Below are 22663 nucleotides of genomic sequence, written 5' to 3'. Positions count from 1 at the left end.
ACACGCTAACACGCTAACACAGCACTACTCAAATATCCTATGCGGTTCACCTCACCTAATGGTGACGTGAGACTGGTGTAACCACCCTGATATATCTCAAGGTTACATGGACATGCGTGCACGTGTGCGTGAACACGACTATGGATGCCCTGGTTATTGCTCAGCGAGGTGAAATGACCTGAGATTGTACACGCGACTGGGAGTGGTTGTTTTACCGGAAGGTGGGTTGAGGAGGGGCGGCGCTGTCCACAGGGAGCTTCAGGACGGACGGACGGATGGACGGATGGACGGACGGACCGCCACCCTCCATTTGAGGACCACCGTTGTCCTCAGAAGATCCCGACTCCTCGCCGACAGACATTTTTCCCCCTCAGACAATATTTGCCCCCGTTCATTTCCCGCGGGGCCTCCGGGAGAGTTTGGGATGATGTCGTTCACCCGTCGCCATGGTTACATCACCGGAACCCGGGCAGGTTAAAACTATTTCCGTTTTGGCCCGAATGCAGGGGCTCTGCTCGGTTTCTACGTGTCCCCCGTTCCCATGGGAACCACGACGGGAGGCGAGCAAACATGTAGCGCCGCGTAGCGCCGTCCGCTATCATCACGTTCCGGGACAATCGCAGGTTGTTGTTGGAAGACGGGGCGATACTTACGTAGAGTGGAGCTTGATGTGGAGTGAGTTTCATGTCCCCGGACGCTGCAGAGACAGAGAGAGGGAAAAACACAACAGGAATCAGAACATGAACGTGTCTCCAGGACACGTAAACACGGTTTAACTGCGGCCGCCAATCATAAACGGTTGGCGAGGAACATCAGCGGCGGGTGCTTTCCGCTACCCTCGGATGTTTACGATTCACCGGGTGACTTGCAGAGTTTAAGGTCATTGATTGGCTGGATTTTCGAGGATATCTGTGTCGGCGCCCTCCGATTGGACACGCCCGGTTGTGGACGCCGTCCCTGCGCCCCCTGGTGGATTCTCCGCGTATCGCAGGGTGAAGTACAACAACGCTAAGCGCTACATGCGTCTGGATGATTAGCTTCTATTCTAAGGTTTGTTTTCACGCCGTTAGCGAACTGCCGGACGCACAGACGCCGTCGAAGCTATCTCTTATGTTTCTTTGTGTTTAGACGGTCTCCTCTCAGGACGCCGCCTCCGCAAAATAAAACTAAAAGAGGCGCGCGCGTCGTCTCCGGCAGCATTAGAACATTGTCGCTGACAAGGTGACGGCTAAGCTGGACCCTGACGGTCGTGCCAGCACGCTGCTGGAGGTTAATAGTGCATGAGAACGCGACTGACACATGCACTCACACACGCAAACAGAAAGAAAAACACACACACACACACACACATACACACAAGCTCTGTCTTTGTTTGTTCAAGGACAGCCAGTTTGTTCAAAATCAGGCCAAACTCGTGTGTGAGTGAACGCCTCTATGTGCGAGTGTGCATGTGTGTGTGTGTGTGTGTGCATGCCTGAGTGTGTGTTTCCTCCACCGCCTCCTCTGGTCGTGCTTCCCCCCGTCATTCTCACACAGAAATGTAAAGTGCTGGAGGTGGAGGTGGCCCGCACCGGCACTCAGCGAGGCCGCCTGGTCGTGGGTTTTCTTACCATCTAATAACTAGCGCTCCTGTGTTTGTGGACGACATGACGGTCATGACGGTCATGACTCGACCTGAGGATCCCTGATGTTCCCAGTGTTCCCGCAGGCCGATGAGTCTCATTGAGGTGAATTAATAAGAAGCGAGCTTATTTTGTGCCGACGCTCCCATAAAACATGGAATGATCGGGTTTGTGTTTACAGCACGCCACCGGCCAAGACGGCCGTCCGATTCAATTGTTTCATAATGTAAAAAAAGTGAATGTATTCAAGTAAATCCTTCCAAGTCTGAGCTTTGTTTTCCCTCACATTTGCTGATTTTCGAGCGGTTTCCGGAACATCTGATCTTCTGGGCCCAGGATGTGTAATTAGGTTTGAACAGGGGTGGTGAAGAGGCCAATCGGGTTTTATTTGCTGTTGTTGTTGTTGACCTTCACCGCGGAGGCCGGGTCACGCTCCAACCCGTTCGTCGGCGTTCTCCTCTGCCGTTTCGCAGAGACAATTTTCTTTTTGTTGAAGGCGAGCGGATCACATGAGGGGGGACCACGGCGGGCGGAAAATGTGCCGGAGCGGATGTCCGGCGGCGGCTCGGCTCGTCTTTCGGGGATCCAAACCCGTCAGCGGGAAGAGGGCGAGCGTAGGAGCGGGCGGATCAGGCCGGGGATAATCGGAGCTCTAATAATACTCCCGGGGCTAAGCCGCTCCGACTCAAGACACACAAGTCACTTTAACTGATAGCGCTGTCGCAACACACTCGGTGCACGTCCGTCACGTGATCGGCGCCGACGTCCTTCCTGTTTGTTTTTACCGATCGTCCGCTCGGCCCTCCTCGGGCGATACACAATCCCATAAAAGCTCTATCTTTGTTGCTCTGTTTTATTGATGCGGTGAAATATGAGGATCGTTTTAGCTAAAAGTTGTGGGACTGTTCGGCGGGATCACGGAACCAAAGCTCCGGGTGGTTTCACCAAACATAAAACGGCTCCTGGCCGGCACTTGCTCTCTGCGCTCGGTGTTTATGTTTTTAAGAAGCTCCAGAAATGACCATTTTCCGAAGGGGGGGGGTGACCGTCATGTTTGCGCTAGCGCGGAGCTGTCATGCTACATGCTAACCAGAGCGCTGGGAGACACTGCTGGGATCGGTGTGTCGCCCGAGGGGCCGGGAATGCAACCGCCGACCCGGCCGTGACGCGGCTGCCCTGGAGCGGCTCGATGACCACCCAGCGACCTCGGACATTTCATAATAGCAAAATATTTGTGTGGCAGAGCGTGTCTCCATTCACCGGCCCAGCGGCTGATAACATTTAGACAACCCCTTGGGAGGTTTGCAAACACACACACACACACACACACACACACACACGCAGCTGCGCACACTGATTTAGTTGCTTGAAAAACAAACTGAAAAAACATTGAAAAAAAAGCATAAAAGAGCAGCATGTCTAAAAGCACCTTCTCACCTGGAGAGATCTTCCAAGACCAGCCTTGGACTAAAAACTCAATTCGTGAGTCGGTGTCTAACTTTTAGCCCGTTTTTGAAGGCAGACCTCGACACTTTCATTCCGGGGCTGTCGGAATCAGGGAAAAACGTCACGGGCGAGCTTTCCTGTAAAGAGACCGCCGAAGACTCCTCGGAACTGGGAGGGGAGGTGACCCGTAAACCCGCCACACGACACCCCGCAAATTAAAACGACTTTCAAATAGGCGTCGACGGCGAGTCCTGAATATTTATGAGAAATGACCTTCGCCATCTGACAATCTTCACACTTCTTGTTGGGACGTGACCGTGTCGCCCGGCTACCTGCATTAAGATCACACGCTTCGCCCTTCACGCCGTAAATGGATAATCGCACTTCCTTCTAGTTGCGAGCTACGTGTATTCATTCCTTCCTTTTAGGTCATTTCTAACGTTCCATAGATTAGTTTCTTGTTAATTCTGAGGTGTCTTTGTCCCTTTGCTTCTACTTCTCATCTCCGAGGTTGTTGCCTCTCAGGTTGGGATTAGAGGTCAGAGGGATCCAGATGCCGGCGTGAAGTTCCACACACCAGGTGTGTGAAGGGCTTCGGACGAAGCAAAAGAAATGAAAAGAACGAGTGCTTCGGTTCTTTGGCCCGCAGGAGGACGAGACGCTTCCCCGGCGGCTTCTTCTCACACTCTCTCTCAAAAGTGGTGTCGAAGTCACCCGGAGACGTCCAGGAAGTCCCAAAGAAATGAGGGTTAAACATCCAAAGTACCTTGAAAGATGCTGACAGCGAGTGTAGGTTTACAGTTGCGAGTCTCAGCAGCTGCCGCACTGGGCTGACCTTGTCGACTGAACAGGTTTCTGTCGATGAGAAATGATTCGATTAACGGGAGTAAATTAAATCAGAACACACCGGAGAGCTTGTCGCATCTTCTCGACTGCAGCGATGAAGGCGGTCGCACGTTCATAGGACGACCCGCCCTTCCGGCGATGGAAAATCGGCAAACGTCACTCGGCGAGGAAAGACGGAGCTGCGAAAGATGTGTGAACCAGAATGAACCGCCATCCGGTGGGAAACTCAAACAACAGGAAAGTGCAGCGAGATCCAAAGACGACGAGCAGAAGAAATATCCTCCTTTTAATTTGGGTTGTTGGAATCAGCGACGGCGTCCGGGAAAAAGGCCCGAGCGTCCACGACATTTCACACACATCCGGAGCAACCGGGGCTTCAGCGTGTTGCCGGGAGCCGGGATTTGAACCGCCGACCTTCCAACTAGAAGGCTACCTATTGAGCCACAGCCCTAATAACACGTTTCGGGCGATTTAGCGCCACCTGACCCTTCGGTGGCTGACGGCCGGACCCGGATCGGGTCTCGGCTCGCTTCCCTCACAAAGACCGGATACTAGAGGAAAATAAAAGGGTTTTTTCTCAAGAGACAACCTGTACATATTTCCTGCTTTGCGATATATTTGGTGAGCGATTGTGGTGAAGCTCAGCATCATCAGTTGGATACGGGAGCTCAGAGCAGCCTGGGGCTCATACATGTATGCATTTCCTCCCTTTGCCTCCAGATCAAGAGCAAAAAAAAAAAAAAAAAAAAAAAGGCTTGTTTTTCTCAGGATTATTTATTCATCTTTCTCCCTTTGAATATGTCTTTGCTCCCGAACCGAGCAGGACTCCAACCGAGGTAACTCAGCATATACTACCCGTTTGCGTCCAGAGCTTTTAGCGGTAAAAAATAAAGTTGATAAAAGATCCGGTGGTCACGTGACAGTTAGAGATGGTGGCCAAAAAATGAAGGGGGTTAGACAAGGCTCTCCGGGCCTCCGCAGAAGATCCTTCCAGCCTCAATTAACTGCGCGAGTAGCTTGTTTCCAAACAAAACTTCCGTCTCTGGTAACAGAAGAAGCTTGAGAAGCACCCGGCCATTTGACACCCGGACTACAGTGTCCTTGAATACCGGCTCCACCCGCCACCCACCCCAGACTGGCAAAATTCTGCCGTGTAACAACAACTAAACAAGAACACGACTGAACTGCAGCTGAGGTTCACTTCCTGGCTGGCGGGACTTTTTGCGGACAGCCTGCCGGAGGAGCTTCGAACCAGCACCAAGATGGCGGCACTTTTGTCATGGCGGCGGTTAGCGCTTCGGCCTCACAGCTCAAAGGACCCCGGTTGGATTCCCACAGGGGACCTTCTGTGTGGGGTTTGCATGAAGATGCAACTCCTCTTGCCTGATGGCAGCTGGGATGGACTCCGGCATCCACCGCAAGCCTGAGCAGGTAGGATCACTGGTAGACATGGATAGACGGAGGTCTGCTACAGAAAATGAAATGCATCTGTCCAAACTTGACATCCACTGCGGATGGTTTAGCCCAGGGGTCACCAACACGGTGCCCTCGGGCACCAGGTCGCCCCCAAGGACCTCATGAGTCGCCCGCAGGCTGTTCTGAAAAGCACAACTCACTAGAAAGCTGGGTCTAAAACTCAATTTTATTCTGTTGCTATTCTTTTTAAATCACACTTGCATTTAGATTTGAAATGACAAAACAGTAAACCCTTGTTTTTTGCGGGGGTTACGTTCCAAAAAGAACCGCTGATAGGCAAAATCCGTGAAGTAGAAACCTTTATCTTTTTTTACAATTATGATACAATTAAATACTCTATTATACATTGAAAACAAAGAACTAACCATTTTACTGGCTCAATCATTTGTTTCACAAATAAAAGTACTGGACTTTAGAAATGTTTTTTTTCGACAAATAACTTCTGTACTGTACTGTCAAATAATAATTTTAATCATCAATGTGAACAGAAGGCTTCAAATGGCAGAGATTAGCTCCGCCCACCGCGACCCGAGTGATTGGATTAAACGGGAGAAAATTAAAAATGATCATGAAAAAAGTTGCGGACAGTTGCAACCCTTTTTGCATCCTTATTAAAACTTCTCGCTGCTGTCGTCCTTATGTTTTTTTCCTCCTTCTTTATGGAACGAACGGAAGATTCATTCATTCCGTAACGCCGACCTACAGCCGCATAGCTTTTAGCTTCCCTTAGCATGTCCAGAAGTTTAACTTTATCTGCCATAGATAGCATCTTCCGCTGCCTTTTGGGCCCTGCAAGGTGCTTTTGTTTGTCAACATTATGGGTTTTAGAGAAACTCGAAATCGCAAGAGAATTTGCACATACGTGATGTGAATTTGTCAAGCTGTTTTACGTACGCGTACATATTAAACTGCGACGTTATTGACGCACAGGTAGAGAAGAAGCGGAGGGACTTTTTAGCCAATCAGAATGCAGAACACAATGCACCATGCAAATCCGTGAAGTAGCAAAACCGTGAAAAGTAAAGCGCGTTATAGCGAGGGATCACTGTATCTTAAAAATGTGTTCATTATACATGACCTTTAGAAAAGTTTAGGTGACTTCTGACCTGATGTAGTTCAAAGGTCAGTATTGTGGACGTGACAAAACCAGTGTTCGCACAGATGGACACTGACTGCAGTTTAACAAGGTAAAAACAAAAAAAGAAAAAAAACTTTCAACGAATGCGAGGAGGAGTTCTTTTTTTACAACTGTGAATGAAACCTGCATATGTCTCATTTGGGAGACGAGTGTGGCGACATTGAAGTGTCACATTGTGGAGAGACACTTCACTACGTGTCATAAAAGCTAGCATGCTAACTACCCACCGCGAAGCACATTACGGGAAGGAAAAGGCTGTGAGCTGAGGGCAGCTTTGAGTAAGAAACAGTCTTTTTTCACGAGGCCGGTGACAAAGTCACAAAAAGCAACCGAGTCTCGATCAGATCAAGAAGAAGAAGAAGGCATTTTCAGACAGAGAAGTTGTCAAAGAAGCAATGATGATGATTGCTAACGCTGCACTTAAAAAGACGAGAAAAATGGAAGCGTAGTGATGTAAGTGATCATCTGAAAATAAGAATCACTTAGATAATTGAAGAGCTGAATATTGATATCGGTTTCCCATCTTGTTGTCATTGTTGATGATTTATGTGAGAAATCATGAACGCGATCAGAGTCTTCAGAGATGAGCATCATTAATCATTATCAATAATGTAGAGCTAAAGGCAAACTGAGCAAATGTGTTATTTCAGGAGAGCCAATCAAACTAGTAGCCCTTCGTGTGACTCAGGTCCCGTGAAGTAGCTCTCGGTTTCAGAAAGGTTGGTGACCCCTGGTTCAGCCCGTTTCCCGGACACGTCGGGTCACGTGGCTCTGTCATGTGACCTGGCTGAGGCTCGGAGGTTGTCCTTCTGTTTGTTTTTATAGCATCTGCGGCGCTAAATAAGACAGGAGTTAACTAGCTGATGCCTGCCAACGTCAACTTGAGCGTCTCCACCGTGACGAGAAGCTACCTTTGAACCGTTGTTAAACGCCGACGGGTTTCCTCTGTGTTCCGGTTAAAGGACCGATAAATCGGGGGACAAAAGGAGCGACGGGGGGATGTGAATGGGGAACGGCGTCCCGGCTATCGAAATAAGCCGCAAGTGGCCATGTGACGGCAGCGTGAATGGGAGGATGAAGGGATTAACTTCACAACTCATTAATAGGACTGTCTAGGCCCGTCCAGATAATCAGCTCAGGCTCCCCCCCGACATGAAGCACGTACCGGACGCCACGGTTTCCAGGACGCCGCCGCATGTTTTCCGCTGATGAGCCGGACGCCAAGTGCATCCAGGTGCCGGAGTCCAAGGTCAGAACGGGCTTTGACCCCGGGAGGGGGCCTCCGAGAAATAATTGTCTTGGGGAGCAACATTTAAGTTTTATGCTAAATATTTCCGTTTTCTTTGTTATAAGCGTAAGAAAACAAAGCCGGGAATCCTGATCTGGCCTCATTAAAAATGACCCGGGCAGAACATCTTTGACACCATTATAGGGCAGAGAAAACCCCTCCTTATTATCATCATTATTTTAAAAAGTCTTGAATTTTAACTTCAGTGGTTTGAAACAGGGTTCTGTATTCATTTAATTTTAGATGTATTACTCTGAATTTCTGAATCACATGGTAGGTGGCGGCTGGCTGGCTGGCTGCAGGGGCAGCGCTGGCACTTTGAGACCCTTGAAATTGAGTCTAAATAATTTTTTTGGATCCCATGGTGACAGTTCTGTAGGCTTCTCATTTCTAAACTTGGCTCTACAAGCTCTCTAACAACCCGTAAACAAACAACACGGTGGATTTAAGAACCAGGGGTGCAACGGGAAGTCGCGGTAGCACAGGGAAGCGGAGAACCACATTCACACACCTGAAATCAAGCTTTTTAGCACACAAGCCTGTGAGCACGGATTCCTCCATTCCATTGAACATTATTGTACTTTGGCTCTCAAACTTCTGTTCTCATAGTCGAGGCCTACTCGGGGACAGGGGCTGCGAATTAGCCTTGGCTAGCGTTTGTATTTTACATTAAATGATACTGGCCGCATTGGCCCCTGTCTGATAAATGTGTGAATAAATAAATGCGAGAAATAAAAAATATAGCGACAGGCGTTCTTTCAACAAAAGTAAACGAGACGTCGTCACGGTCCCGTTTACAGCCCGACGGATCAGCTGATCGCCGCTGACCGACCGTGAAAGAACCGCATGAAAGAACACTGTGGGCTTTAAGAGTTAAATATTCAAATAAAAAGGTTGCATTCAGTTCCATCTTCCACATCCCAATAACTGGAGGGTCCTTTCATGTAGAACTGTGGCGTACCGGACATGATGCACTGTGACGATGAAGAAAAAGCGTGGTTTTGCATGACGAAAAGAGGAAGGACTGGAGGTCGGGTTCAAAATTAAAAAAAAAAAAAATCCCCGCATCATTTCTCTTTTTCCGAAGCTCTGAGGCAAAAACAAACACGCAAGGGGTTAATCAATAACGAATGTCATCGTCCGCTGTGGCGTCGGGCCGGTTCCGTGCTCCCGCCTCATCAGCCCCGCATGGATTTCCGATATTTCAGGGGGTTTTATTCGGCGCGGATCGTTACCGATCGGCCGCCGCTTACATTTGGGAATTGATAAAACACACAAATTCCTGTTTTTTTCGTCCCGGCTGAGCCCCAGCGCCGACGCTGATCATCAATCACGTCTGGAGATAAAAGCTCCAGACTACAGGGAATTTACCGCGGGCCCGATCACATGGTTGAAGCACAAGCGATAAGAACACCAGTGGCGGATCACAACCCGGGGAGGAGGCCCTTAATGGGGTAAACACAGAGCTGTCTGTCAGCGTCAGCCCCTCCGAGACGCCCCGAAAGAACATCTGAGACCCGCTCCATGCTGCTAATGGCTGCTAGGAGACACTAGTGGAAGGGAGATTAAAAAAAAAAAAAAAAAAGCCGCTCCTACAGTGATAACTCACGGTTGGGTTTAAGTGGTTTCTCGACACTGCGGCAGAAGCACATCGGGGAGCTAAACGCGGGAAGGTGGTCTTTTATTGAAGCGCTATAAACCTTCGCCTCGCTACCCGGCCGATCCTGCACTCAGACTCCACCCTCTGGACGGCACGGGAAAAACAAACAGCAACACGGAACGCGTCAAACATCCAACTCTACGGTGGCTGCGAGGAGCTGGATAGAACACGTAAATAAAATCCGGTCGCCGGGCGTGCGGCAACAGAAGCCTCCTTCGTGGACCCGAACCCAACAAAAACACGATCTTTTCGGCGCGGATCGTTAAGAAGGCCGCCGACCTTGGTGTCTGACTCGCTAAGAATCCAGCCGAGGGTTTTGTCACAGAGGCTAATACCCCGACTCTAATCAGGAACCCCTGGCGGTTTTCCCTCCGGCGTCACCTAATTTGGCAGCCCCGGTTCCGTCCGTGAAGGACACCCGGCTCTCCTTTAACAATCTGCCGGATTCCATTGCCGTGTCAATTTGGTGGCGGGAATAACTTCCTCAACAGCTCCGTCTGCTCAATGGTTCCTCGCTCGTCGGCGTCCTTGACCGCGCTTCGCTGAAAAGGCGCGAGCTATTTGCCGCTTTTACGAGGCGGCGGACGGTACATGTGGACATTTTTACGGCGGATCCGTAGAAACGGCGAACGAGAGCGGGGCCGGCGGCCGATCGGGTCGAGCGCCAGCCACAAAATAACAGACAAATGCGACAGCGCCTGTCTTCACTTAAACCCTGCCGCAGATGCCAGGCGGGCTGAAAGGGACGGCGTGCCAGAGACCCTTGAAGTCCATAACCCACTTACTGGAGACACGCCGTCTCCACGAGGAGGGGAAAATAAAGTCCCCTGACAGATGTGGTCGCAGAGCCCGTCAGAGAAAAACATGCCTCCAATTTTCGCTCGTGTTTTTTTGGAATATTCGATTAAAGTAACTGAAACTTAAAAAGCCTATGATTTTATGCCAGCGTTATCTGAGAAACATGTTTTCCTCCCCTGTACTTCCAGCAGCCTGTGCTAATGCCTTGCCGGTGCCAAGGAGGTGGTGATAATAATGCCTTGTGTAAATCCTGTGCCGGCAAAAAAACGTTTTGATGAATTAAAGTCATAAAGCCTCTATCGTGTGAAGCCACGGATCCTTGAGACAAAGTGCGACGGCGGACCGCGACAAAACACCTTTTGTGCGGCTCACAGCTGCTTACCGGTCGGAAAAATTGATGCAATCGGACCGAAGTTTCACAACTCGCGGCAAGGTAATGGCGTTTCTATGGAAACATCGGTCGCCTCGAACTTTCCCATCGCATCCTGCCGCTGCGGGGAGGTTTATTCTGTCGGATGGCGGGGTTTATTAGCAGCTTCGACGCGATGACTGTTCTGGTGCTAACAGCTGCAGACCGCCCCCTCGCCTCTCAAACACAGCGCCGCTCCGTGGCGACGGCTTTGCACAAGCCGCCTTCCCGATGAGGAGGAGGATGACCGACCCCTGCCTTCTGGGTACTACCGCCTGACATGTATGACCGGCCAAGCACTAGCTGTTTGTTACCCGTTGATTTACTTCATACAACGTAATAAAATGCTGAGCTAACTTGAAGTTAGGGACGGCGTGGCGCAGGAGTTCGGCTCCGAGTGGCTTGGGAAAATAAATGATAACTATTTAATTGAAGTGTATTTCATTTGTGTTAACTTTTTAACTTTTAGTTCTAAGTTGGGAGATTATTGTGATCTTGAAATATTAAATTTTTTTTTTTTTATTATTTTTCGCCGCTCAAATTAACGTCACACTGTCGGAAGCCGGTATACCCGCCAGCCGGTAAAGTCCAGATTTGCAGATGCTTTGTGCAGAAGTTCAGGAGCAGAAGTCCCATAAACCAGGTAAAATGAATATTTATGAAGATATTTTGCAAAAATTATTTTTTATTGTTTACTGACAGTGATTTTTTTTCCGATTTATTTTTAAAATTCAGGCCAAGGCTCCGCTACACGCTCTGAAAGCCAAAAGCTCAAAATGGGTTCATTACATAAATAAAATTTAATTTTCTCCGTAATACTTTGTGAATTTCAGAAGCAACACACGACACACTTGTTTGCACCAAGCGTAAAGGTAACAAAAAGCAATATATACAGCGGTACCTTTATTTTAGACGTCAAAAAGTAATTGCGGCTCCCGGTGTTTTCTTTTCCGAGGAAACCGGGTCCAAATGTCTCTTTGGGTGTGACGGGTTGCCGACCCCTGGACTAGTGTGTCCAAGTGTTGTTGAGCCACTCACTGCTCACGCTTCATCCATGAAGGCTTCACAGAACACATTTCCCCTCGAGGGATTAATATTATTATTATTGTTGTTGTTATTTCCTTCCACATGGAGTTGAGGATCCGATCAAAAGATGTATGACAATTTCGGGGGGTAAACTCACTAGCAGCGTTGCTAATTCCTGCCAGGGTTCGCTCAATAGAAACGGTTTTCTCTGAAACATTTTTGATAAAGGAAACATCCGAGCAAATTCACAACACCATGATGAGGATTCCACTTCATGTTAAAATAAGCTGATCACTTGGGTTATTGTTGCTGTAAAATGTAGGTCAAGCGTATTTGACGGAAGTCTTGTAAAAAGACGATGGAAATGAAAGGAATCCTTGTACTTCCGTCTACTCGTGTCTCCCAACCTCCCGCCCACCGCCTCGGAATCGGATCGCTGGCTGGGCGTCCTTCACGAAACAATGAATATTTTCACCCGGCTCGCTTGACAGGCCGACACCGCAAATCAGAGTCGACGGGCTGAAGCTCACGGCGGCCACATGCCGGTGCAAATGTGACAAGTCGTGATAAGGTGGAAAACATCTGCCAATTTCTTCACAGACATTTCCTTCGTGATTGCGAGGGGGGAAAGGGGGGAAGGGGGGGGGGGGGGCGTATTTCTGCGTCTGAAATGTTTCTGTGATGATGGAAGAAAAGAAAAAAAAAAAAAAAAAGAGCACGCCGCTTATTACACCTCACCCGGACAAATAAGCGACGCCGCTAAAAGCTGAAATGATAGCTACGGCGTGTGGAATCTAGTAGAAAATTAGATAAATGGAAAAATATAAGTAACTACTCCAAAAAAACGACAGGACACAGAACCTCCTCAGAGCAGGCAGGGATGTGATTACGCCTGTCTGATTCTGGATTTCTTTTAAGACCGCACAGACATGCAGAATTTCAGGTATCCTGACCAAAAAAAAAAAAAAAAAAAAGGCTGATATTCTTCTTCTGGGGGAAACAGGATGTAACGGTTGCCAGCAGAAAGTGCTAAAAACGGAAAAAGTCAAACAATTCGTCCTCTTGCAAAACAGCCCGGTTAGCGTTTCGTCTATCTCCTTTAATTACCTCGCTGACATTTGAGCAACATTTAGATGACTGACATGATAGTGAGGAGTCAGCGCCCCCCCAAAACCCCCCCTAAAGCCCCCCAAACCCCCCCCCGGGTACAATCAGCTCTATTGTGCCCCCCCACCTCACCCGCAGGGGCCACCACTAGACCTTAAGGTCACTTTGTGTACTTTTTCAAGAGCCCAAAAGGTTGCCATGCCAGTAAGAGTTACGTATAGGTAGTTTTACACCCGAATGCTGAGGCCAGGTGCTGCCGCGGTTCATCTGCGCAGAACTTCTTATGTAAGGATGTCGGGAGATTTTAACAAATGAAAATGTGAAAAGTGTGCTGGTTACTGGCCGCAGGGGGGGTTGAACTTCCATCGGTGGTAAATTGTGTCATTTTTATTTAAAATTACTCCAATTATGAGCAAGTTATGAGGAGAAAATGAATTAAAAGGGCACTCCTGACCGTAGATGTGAGATAGAGAAAACAACAATCGGGCTGCTTAAATCTCCGTATAGATAACCAACTGGATCACATGTTTTGACATAAAAAGGCTCATGTGCAGAGCGCTAATCTGGCTAATGTGTTGAGGCCAACATGATCCGGCCGATGGCGGACTTGTGTCTGGCGCCGCGGCCCCGACGCCGACTCGGACCGCCCAGGTGCTCCGACGCCCTCGACGCTCCAGTAAACACTTTGGAAAATACTGAATATTGATAGTGAAAAATGAAGACGTAATCGTCGGCGGGCGCTGTAAATCAATGCACCTGTGAAGGAACCGGCTCGGAGGCTGACGGCACAGGCCTCCTTGATTAATCTCCATTCCGGCCCATTGACAGGTGACTAACTGTTGGCCGATGGAGCCTGTATTTGGCTGAATAAGGATCGGCCGCCAAGGTCAAGGAGACACCGACGTCGGTGAAAACCCGCCCTGGGTGATTTATCATCCCCTGGAGTCCTTGTGTTTGCCGGAGGATATTCTCGGTTGTTTGGGCGAGCGCGAGAGGAAACACCTGAGCCGACGTCCGGGTCCGGGAGGAGGCGGCGGGGTTTAGTGTCGACGCGGCTCCCGGTTGCTTCTGGATGTGAAGCTTCACGCCGAATCATGTGGTCTTTGTGCGCGGATGCCGGAGCTACTGTGCTCTTGGAGCAGAAATAGAAGGAAACCCAAAACACGATCGGCTTTCAAACGGCGGAACCCCCGGCCCCCTCCATCCCGGCATCTGCCGGATGACGTGCTCAACGGCGAAATTAATTTTCAATAGAGCCGGCGTGCAGGACGCGCGGACCTCCTGATCACAAAGCCTGCGTCAGACGGGCCCTCGGGCTGAGAGGAATAACAGCAGCTTAAGACGTTTGGGTTAAAAAGGGGGGAAAAAAAGAAAAAGCCGCAGGCAGGAAATGAAGGCGGGCAGAGCTGCTGATGTTTGTCCCGCTTCTAACTTCATCGCCCGTCAAACCCACCAGCTGGTCCGTGTTCGCGAGCCGCGTACATGCGGGTGGAGATCATCGGACGCGACGTCATCGTTTGAGGAACGCCGGCCTCGGGGGTTCGGCTGGTGAGCGCTTTCAAAGAACTCATCTGTGACTCTGGGAAACGCCACTTCGCTTTTTCCGCCGATAACCTTTAAACTGATCAACGAATCGACCAATGATGAAAGCGTATTTTTGCCAAAGGAATGGAAGTACAGTCGTACCTTGACTTAGGAGTGGAACTGCTTCAGTTTGCTCCTGAATCAAATTAAAGTTCCTCATTGAAATGAAGTGAAACGCTATGAACCCGTATTAATTCATGGATTTACACGGTGGGTCGGACAAAGATGCGAGAGGAGTTTTCCATTCTGTTCTCTATCCTTAACTTCCTGGCTCCACACTTAATGCTACAATGCTATGCTAAATGCACACTTTGCTCCACTTGATATCTAAACTCCATTTATGGTCGGAGTGAAGCCGCTCCTCTTTCTAAAACCAGCAAACCGTCCCCGACCGGCTTTGAACGCCTCGTCCATCCACGTTCCCGTCATCCGTCTTCCAAATCCCCGAAAATGTCTCCCGCCTTCTCACAGAAGATGCTCTCCGACACCAAATCTCACCCACAACAACACAGTCCACACCTCACTCGAGTTTTTCCATGAGTTTCTCTGCGCTAGCTAGCATCGGGCGGCAGCGTCCCACTGTCTTTCCACGCAGCTTCACAGATAGCGGCGGCCATTTGGCCGTCAAATGCTCATCCCGCTCGATGCTAACTTAGAAAAGCTAAACAGGAAAAGTCCTAAGACACATTCGTAAGTCAAGCTTCCTCTGTGTTTTATCTTGAATTCATGCATGGCGTCTTCAGAGTTACATATTGCACACACACACACACACACACACACATACAGGGACATATTCAATCGTGTGTTTGTTCTTACAAGTCTTCATTTAAAAGATAAATCATTTACAAAGTATTCCACAGGACACTGGTTGTAAAAAAAAGAAAAAAAAAAAAAAAAAAGGGATGGTAAAACTTTAATTAACATTTGAATTCCATTCTCTGCATGGGGTCTGATATGCCAGACAGCAGATGTCCTAATTCAAAGTGTTCCCGACTAAATACTTCAGATCCTCCGTGCTTGCGAGTGGATGAAGGCTCTGCGGTTTTGGCAGGTTTGATGTTTAACTCTGGCGTTTGTTTAACCTGTGCCGGTTGGCCGCTAGTCACCTACCAAATACTGTTACACAGCGGCGCGAAACCCCACGGAGAACAAAGTGCATCCACCAAGACCGAGTGTGTGTGTGTGTGTGTGTGAGGGGTGGGTGTACCGCCCTATCGGCCTGGCTCTTCTGGACGTGGGCTAAATTAGTCAAGGCTACGTCACCGCCTCCCGAAGAAGGCTGCGGCGGTCACCCCGGCGACACCGCGTTGCCCACCATTTAGATAGTCACGGCTGTTTGATTTAATCAAACCTCGCCGTTGTCTCGGCGGGCAGATATGAGGGCGCGGCGCTGACGCGACCTCTCCGCGACACACAAAAGCCTCCTCTGTTCGGGAGGCCGCACACAAACGCTGGCCGACAAGACGAGGCCGGGGGATGAAAGCTCTCCTCAGTGTTTGGTGACAGTTATTACCTTCTCCGCCGAAACCAAATACCTGCCGGCCCAGATAGCATTATCTCATTGTGAGGCACGCCGGGGGCCGGCCTGTAATCAGGGCTCGGGCCTTGGCGGCCGCTCCTCCCCGCCGCCCCCGTCCGTTTCCAGGCGTATTTAGCCGGGCATTCTTGGGTGAGCGTGAAGCCCTGGTCCTGGGCTAATGTTTAAAAAGGGACATTTACCCAGCTGATGAAATGTTGACACTGAGAAGTCCAACATGGCTGAGCGGCCGCAGAGCGTTATGTCACCTGTCAATGTTCAACGCGTCACCGCAGGGTCGGCAGGGCCCGATCTGAGGCGGGAATTCAACCGTGTTTGCTGATCTACATGCCGACGGGACGCCCACTGAGTTTGTGCGGCTTTGTACCGACAACTTCCTGCCGTCGGATCGAGCCTCGCGCTCTCAGACGCTGATCATTTTGTTGTATCGACATTCCCTGGCAAGACCCGGCGTTGGATCCAGATCCCTGACCAAGGCTGTAGCGCTGCTGTACAACAGCGTCTTCCTAACCTCCGTGTGTCAACATGTAAACAACGGGATAACACACACACACGGCTACCCGACTTGTTTGACGACGCCTTCACGTCTTATTGACATTAAAATTTCGTCGGCTTGTTTTTGCACACGAGGCAACAATATCCAGGATCTAAATTATCGCCGGGACATTTAAATGCGACACAAGTGAGCAGGGAAAAGTAAAGCTTGCACTGAAACTGCCTGAGCACAGGTCGCATTCTGAGGTGGAGAAGAAGAAGCAAACCTGGAAAAAAGAAAGTGTGCGGTCTCATCTATGAGGTAAGAGGTTTAACTTGCAGAATCCCGCTACCCTCGGTCACACAGCAGGCCAGATCAGATTAATACCGCACACACACACATACACACACATTGTAGCATGGCCACCAGGCACTGCTGCAAAATATATGTTTATCCCAGTCGTCCCTTCCCACAGCAGCCGCTGTGCGGGGCAAACACCGGGGTAATTAACCACATTAAGAATGGTCCCGGTCAGGGCCGGGGGTTAGACAGAACAGCACTGCGATTCATTTTACTAATTACACCTGTGCCGGGCCGGGGGGACATGTAAAAGACAAAAAATGGCCGCTGTGAAAAGGGGCCTGTTAAACAAAGTTTTAATTAAAACCTGTCAGGAAGTGGACCGAGAGCAACTAAAGGCCATTTTGACTCTCAGCTCCGGTCTAAACGGCACTAAATTTCACCCTCTCTCCGACACACCCTGAACGCACCGGCTGCGCTGTTGACACTTTGACGCATGCCAATACTCATGGTGTATTGCTAACGACGCACGCTTACCGGGACGCTAACCGAGTCCGGCTCGGCGGAGGGCGTTTGAACGTTTGCAGACCAAAGGGCCCTCGTGTCGCTGACAGCGAAATCAGCGACAGAGGGACTGGACAAAATGTGACACTTTAGGGGGGAAGCGGGAGAAAACCAGAAAGCGGCTGGTTTTAAAGGCTGAATGCTAAATGAGTAGAAGCAGATCCACAGTTCAGGGCCGGGCCAGACTCAGGAAGCAGGGGAAGCAGGGCAACGCCTCGCTCGACCACGACTTCATGTCATCTGAATATCGGATAGATCTAATTCTAGCAGATAAGACGGAGCGCTTTTTAAAGCGTCCATGCCGCCGTAGTGCTACTGGGCTGGTTAGGAGGGGGCATCTGGATGTTCCCATCAGTTGGTCTTGGTCTAAACAGATTTGGCAGACGGTGCACCGGAGCGGCGGCTGGGGTCGGACTTGGGCGGAGGCGTTAACCACACCGCTACCCCACGACACCGGGACGTTCGTGATCACCCGGGTTTCCTGTTCATATCCCATCCAACATGTCGCCAGAGGCTCGGCGCGGCGCCGCCGGCCGACCCTTGTCCAAGGGTAAGGAACTCGGGAGCACGTTTCAACCCGGGCAGAGCAATGCGGTGTTTAAGAATACTGATAATAATTCCTTATTTCCCCTCACAAGCAGATTAAGTAGAACGCATGTCCTCAGAAAAAACAGAAACTCCCCGCTTATTACTCTGAGCGGCGAGATTGTGGCTCGCCGCTTTTGCAGGGAGCGGCGAGAAACATTCGGCTTAATCCCTGGCTGATAATTTGTTTAGTACTTCTTGGGGATGTGCAGTTGTTCCCGGGGTTTTGATATGGTTGTGAAAAGAAAAAAAAAAAGTTACCAGCAATAAGAACTGGCATAGATGAAATAAAAAGGTACCTTTAAAGAATAAAAAAAAGAGGTTAAGGTCAGGAGGGAGGTAGGAAATAGAAGGCGCAGTTACAACAATGACGATGAGTCACTCACATCCCCTGCACTATTTCTTTACCTCTAGAAAGCTGAAGTTAAGTTTCATGTTGAAACAGGAACCGCATGTATGACTGTAGAGACTCAGAATCTTCTGAGATTAATACTTGTGATCTGATTATGCAATTAAGTCATTTCCCTTCTCACACCAGCGGCCCGATACTTTCAACGCCGGCGTCGCATCAAGGCAAACTGCGTTATTACCGGAGCGGCGTCGCACTTCAAAGCAAACAAACAGAAATTGAGTTAACATGGCGATGAAGCCCAAAAATTAAAAAACGAAAAAACGTACCGAAACCTGAAAAGGATCCGTAGCGGGATCACAAACCATCACGTGGATAAGGATCCTTTTGACCTAGTCTTCATTCAGTAAAAGATTAGAATTTGTTTGTCTCATCTCCATCATCACATCATCTGCATAACCACTGATGACGTTCTGGTAAATTCCCACCGAATCCTCAAGGTCTTTTCCTTCCCCTATTTCCAAATAACTATAATGTCATTTTCTTGTAAATTTTGCGCTTAACTTCTGCCCACTGACGGTCAACTCTTGTCATTTTCCAGTTCATTTCCTGCTAATTTTAGAAGCCATTTCTAGCTCATTTGTGGTGATTTTTTCACTCATTTCTTTCTTTGGGTAATTTGTTCCTTATTCTCACATAATTTCTTGCACATTAAAAAAATAAATAAATAAAATGTATTATAAAGTGCCCGGCTCAGCTTGACCGTAAAATCTTAAGAAATAGCATCGGGATTAAATACCAAGTTGTTTTTTTTTTTTTTTTTTTTTTTTTTTTTTTTTTATGCGGTGCGTGGAAAACCTAGCCTTTGAGAAAATGTGTGCACAGAGATAACGCTGTAATTTCCCACAAGCACAACTCATTTACAACTTAATTCGTGAGAAGACCCTGTGGCAACACGTGCTGTTATCAAAGCCATTAAGCCTTATCACCCGGGCAGACGTCACCCGGCGTGGCGGGCCCACCGGACTTTATCCCGGGAATATCGTCAAAACAAAAAAAAAAAAAAAACCCAACGAAATCAACGCTATTCAGCAGAATGACATCTCCGCAGCCCGACCCCGGAAACCTAAAAGCCGCACGGCTTGAATGACTCCTTCGGCCCGAGACGGCGCAGAACCCGCGGCCACCGACCTGACCCTCGGGGCGGCTGGACGGACGCTGGCGGGTTGGTCAGGTCGGCGTGGCCTTCATCTTAAAGTCCGTCGGAGAGCAGGTGTGTTTACGCCGCAGGTATCCCGAGCGGCGAGCGGCCATGTGAGCCCCGGCTCACCGATTAACCGACGGATAAGCATAGCAGACGGACAGATCAGAGGGTGATGTCAGAGAGGAGGCGGAGCCTGCGGGTCACAGCTCAGGCGTCCGAGTCCTGGTAAACAGAATGTGCTCGCAGGGTCGGACACCAAGGCCTTTCCCGGGCCACGTCGCTCACTCGGGGTCGGTTCCCCGCTTGTTTCTTACTTATCTTCGGGAAACGTCGTGTTTATAAGGTTGGAGAACTTCTCCCAGGTTATCACTCACTCTTCTGGTCACTCCGAGGCAATGCTTACATGCGGTTTTGTGCATGGTTTTTGTCCGATTCCAGGTTAAAGCATTAAAACCTTTTCTCAAGATATTGGAAAACGACGAGTCGATGTACCGGAGAACAGTGTTTGGCCAGGTTTGGCTCAGATTCTCACACAATCGTAGCGCTTATATAACGATATCAATAGATAATATTCCAAAGAGCGCAGAGTTTTGGGGAAGAGCAGGGACGTTAAGTCGAGCAGAAAATACCCTTTCCATTCATCCGGTTTCCTCGCGAACAGGATCGGACAATGTGCGCCCAGGACAAGGTTTGGCGCTGCCTGCAACGGCGGGCTGAGGAGAACCCGCACCAAAACATGGCGGAGAATCACGGCAGCCGTATTTTCAGGGCCTTCACATGCACATGGTGTGTTCAGGGCCAAGAAGAAAACCTGCAAAATCCAAGTTTACGTCGCTCCTCTATCTCTGTCACGGAGGCAGGGCCGGCTGCACAATCAATTTCATTCTTGAAGACACAGCAGCATCTCCGACTCCATATTTTCAGGTGATTTCCTGCCGACGCAGATTTTAGTTCCAAGAACTGTCAGGCTCCAATTTAGCTCCAAGAACTAGCCTGCTCCAGGGAACCTTGTAGTCCTGCATTCCCACAGGCAGTGAGAACATGCACCTTCAGCGCCACGCGTAAAGACAAACCACCAAAGAAGAAGTAGAAGAGGAAGACCACGAGGACAACGTTGAGATTTTCCTCATGGCAGGAATAATAATCCTGGACTAGCAGATCTTTTATCTTATCTCTGCACCGCTTCACCGTGTGAGGAACCTGTTAGCTGCTCGCTAACACCAAGCTTATTTTGGCCAAAATGTTGATGTTCCTGTGCGAGTCGTGGAAACCACTCTGAGGCGCAGCAGGACAGAAGAACTTGGACCTCTTCATCGCTCCATTTCTCTCTGGGTCTGTCGGTGTGTGTACGAGAAGGCGTTTGCAATTTTTTACTAATCCAAGTTTGTATTTTACAACATCTGTTGGACTCCTACTTTGCATTGTTTCTTCAAGATAATACGAGGGTCGCGTCACAGAAAACCATGGCCTGATCCTCACGAAATGACCCTCAGAAAAAAGAAACTGCCTGAAAACCAGCAAAAACACTCGCATGGAGGAAACATTGCAAAAATCAACTGGAAAAAGGCGAGAAATGACCTTTGATAAATAAGGACGGTACTTAAAATTTTAATGAAATAAAATAAGAATCGCATCAACCTGCAGGAGGATAACCAAGAATAACACCTGGAGGTTTCAAACTAGATTTTAAGAAGTTTGTCGAAGTTTTTTTTTTTAGACGAAGGTCCAATCGGTGTGGGTTAGTGTGAGAGCGGCCTTCGGCTCGGAGGCCTTCGAGCATTATCTTCAGTCCTTATGCCTCGCTCAGGGCCGCGGGGGGGGGGGGGGGGGCGTCCCAGCTGGTTCTGCTTCTGAAGCCCGACACGAGTCTCTGAAAGTTGCCTTCAAACTCCGGAAGCAGAAAGCAGAGCGTCGGCTTCTCCGCTTGTTTACTCGAGCGTGCTGAATCGTGCCAGATTGGTAGCATCAGATTCACAGCCACAATTAGCAAACCATCGCGCCTGACAATATCCCGGGGGACGGAGAGGCGTCTCCACGGCGACGACCAGCTGTGGATTTGTGCTGCTGTTTGCGCCGAGAAAGTTCCTCAGACACCGAGTAGGACTTTTGTAACAGCATGTTCTTTTGCTAAACGTATTTAAAAGGAGGATTTTCCGATTAAAATGTCTGGGAAAAAAAAAAAAAAAAAAAAAAACAAACACCAAAAAGCAGGAAATTGCCTGAAAATAATTTCATTAAAAAAAACTGCAATAAATAGCCGTAATAAAAAAAAAAGAGAAACTAATTAAATTGAAAAAAAACATTTGAGGAATATTTATTTTCTTGTACTGACTGTAACAGAAATGTCACGCTTTATTTAGGACATTTTATACCTTTGCAAGAAATAAAAGAGCAGAAAATGAGGAATAATCATTTCAGCCTGGGATCATTGAAGTATTTTCCGTGCAAGTATTGCCCATTAGGAATTTCTTATGAAACTATTTCTATTGTTTGGAGATGTACTAAAAGGGTGACATTAGAAGCGTTTTATTAAAACAAAGTGTTTGTGCTGGGAGGGGGGGTGCTAAGTGGTTGGAGGAGGAAGCGGCTTCAGGAGCACATACCTGTAGGACTTCCTGCGAAGCCTCCATTCTCTGGTAAACACCGAGTAATTACCAGGGTGGCGCGCTGCGTCTCTTCCATCATCATTAAATTAGGGGTTTCTGCGAGGATGAGAACTTGGCCGGTTCAGCGCGGAGCCGCCGCAATCCTCACAGTCATTTACACAAACTCTAAATGGGAGGGCAACTCCTCTTTCATTTGTCTGTTGGACTGGAGCTAAATACATATTTCATATTTCTGTCTGGGAGCAGACGCGCTCGGAAGGCTAATGAGCCTCGCCTTTGCAGACTGAGGGGCCGCGTGTCGCAGCCAAACAACGTCTTCGCTCTGGGGGGGGGGCCACACACACACACACACACACACACACACACACACACACACACACACACACACACACACACACACACACACACACACACACACACACACAGTGTTTAACTAGCAGATGAAAGTTGGAAACATGATCCGCTTGCTTTTAGAGCTTTGTCCGATGAAATGTTTTGGTTTATAAAAACCTGCATCTGAAAGCACAAACATCGTTGTGGAGCGGTGCGTTAACGGGAGCCAATCACAGCGGGCGTTGAACCAAGAGGCGGGGTTTAATCGAGACCGGTCAGCTGTCTCACTGTCTCACTTTCACGGACGGTT

The 22663-nt window shown here is 49.0% G+C and overlaps 1 protein-coding gene across 11 annotated transcripts in view; it reads right to left on the bottom strand.

Moving 5' to 3' along the window:
• akap13a (A-kinase anchoring protein 13a) overlaps positions 1-22663 on the bottom strand; it is an 89660-nt gene that overhangs the window by 64447 nt on the left and 2550 nt on the right. For 8 of the 11 annotated variants that reach the window (XM_086174461.1, XM_086174464.1, XM_086174462.1 and 5 more), the window contains exons 1-2: positions 22018-22033; positions 654-697 (exon numbers count right to left, since the gene is read on the bottom strand). In XM_086174461.1, the coding sequence (XP_086030587.1) occupies positions 654-686 (33 nt within the window). In that variant the 5' untranslated portion in view covers positions 687-697; positions 22018-22033. Of the gene's footprint in view, positions 1-653; positions 698-3834; positions 3924-19401; positions 19468-22017; positions 22034-22663 lie in introns of those variants that run through there. The other 3 variants (XM_086174472.1, XM_086174467.1, XM_086174465.1) reach the window with 3 other exon arrangements.

Source organism: Fistularia commersonii, chromosome 27, assembly GCF_037954325.1.
Source record: "Fistularia commersonii isolate RoL2024-O1a breed Wild chromosome 27, RoL_Fcom_v1.0, whole genome shotgun sequence".
Classification (NCBI taxonomy): Eukaryota; Metazoa; Chordata; class Actinopteri; order Syngnathiformes; family Fistulariidae; genus Fistularia; species Fistularia commersonii.
This window is presented reverse-complemented; position numbering and strand designations above follow the sequence as displayed.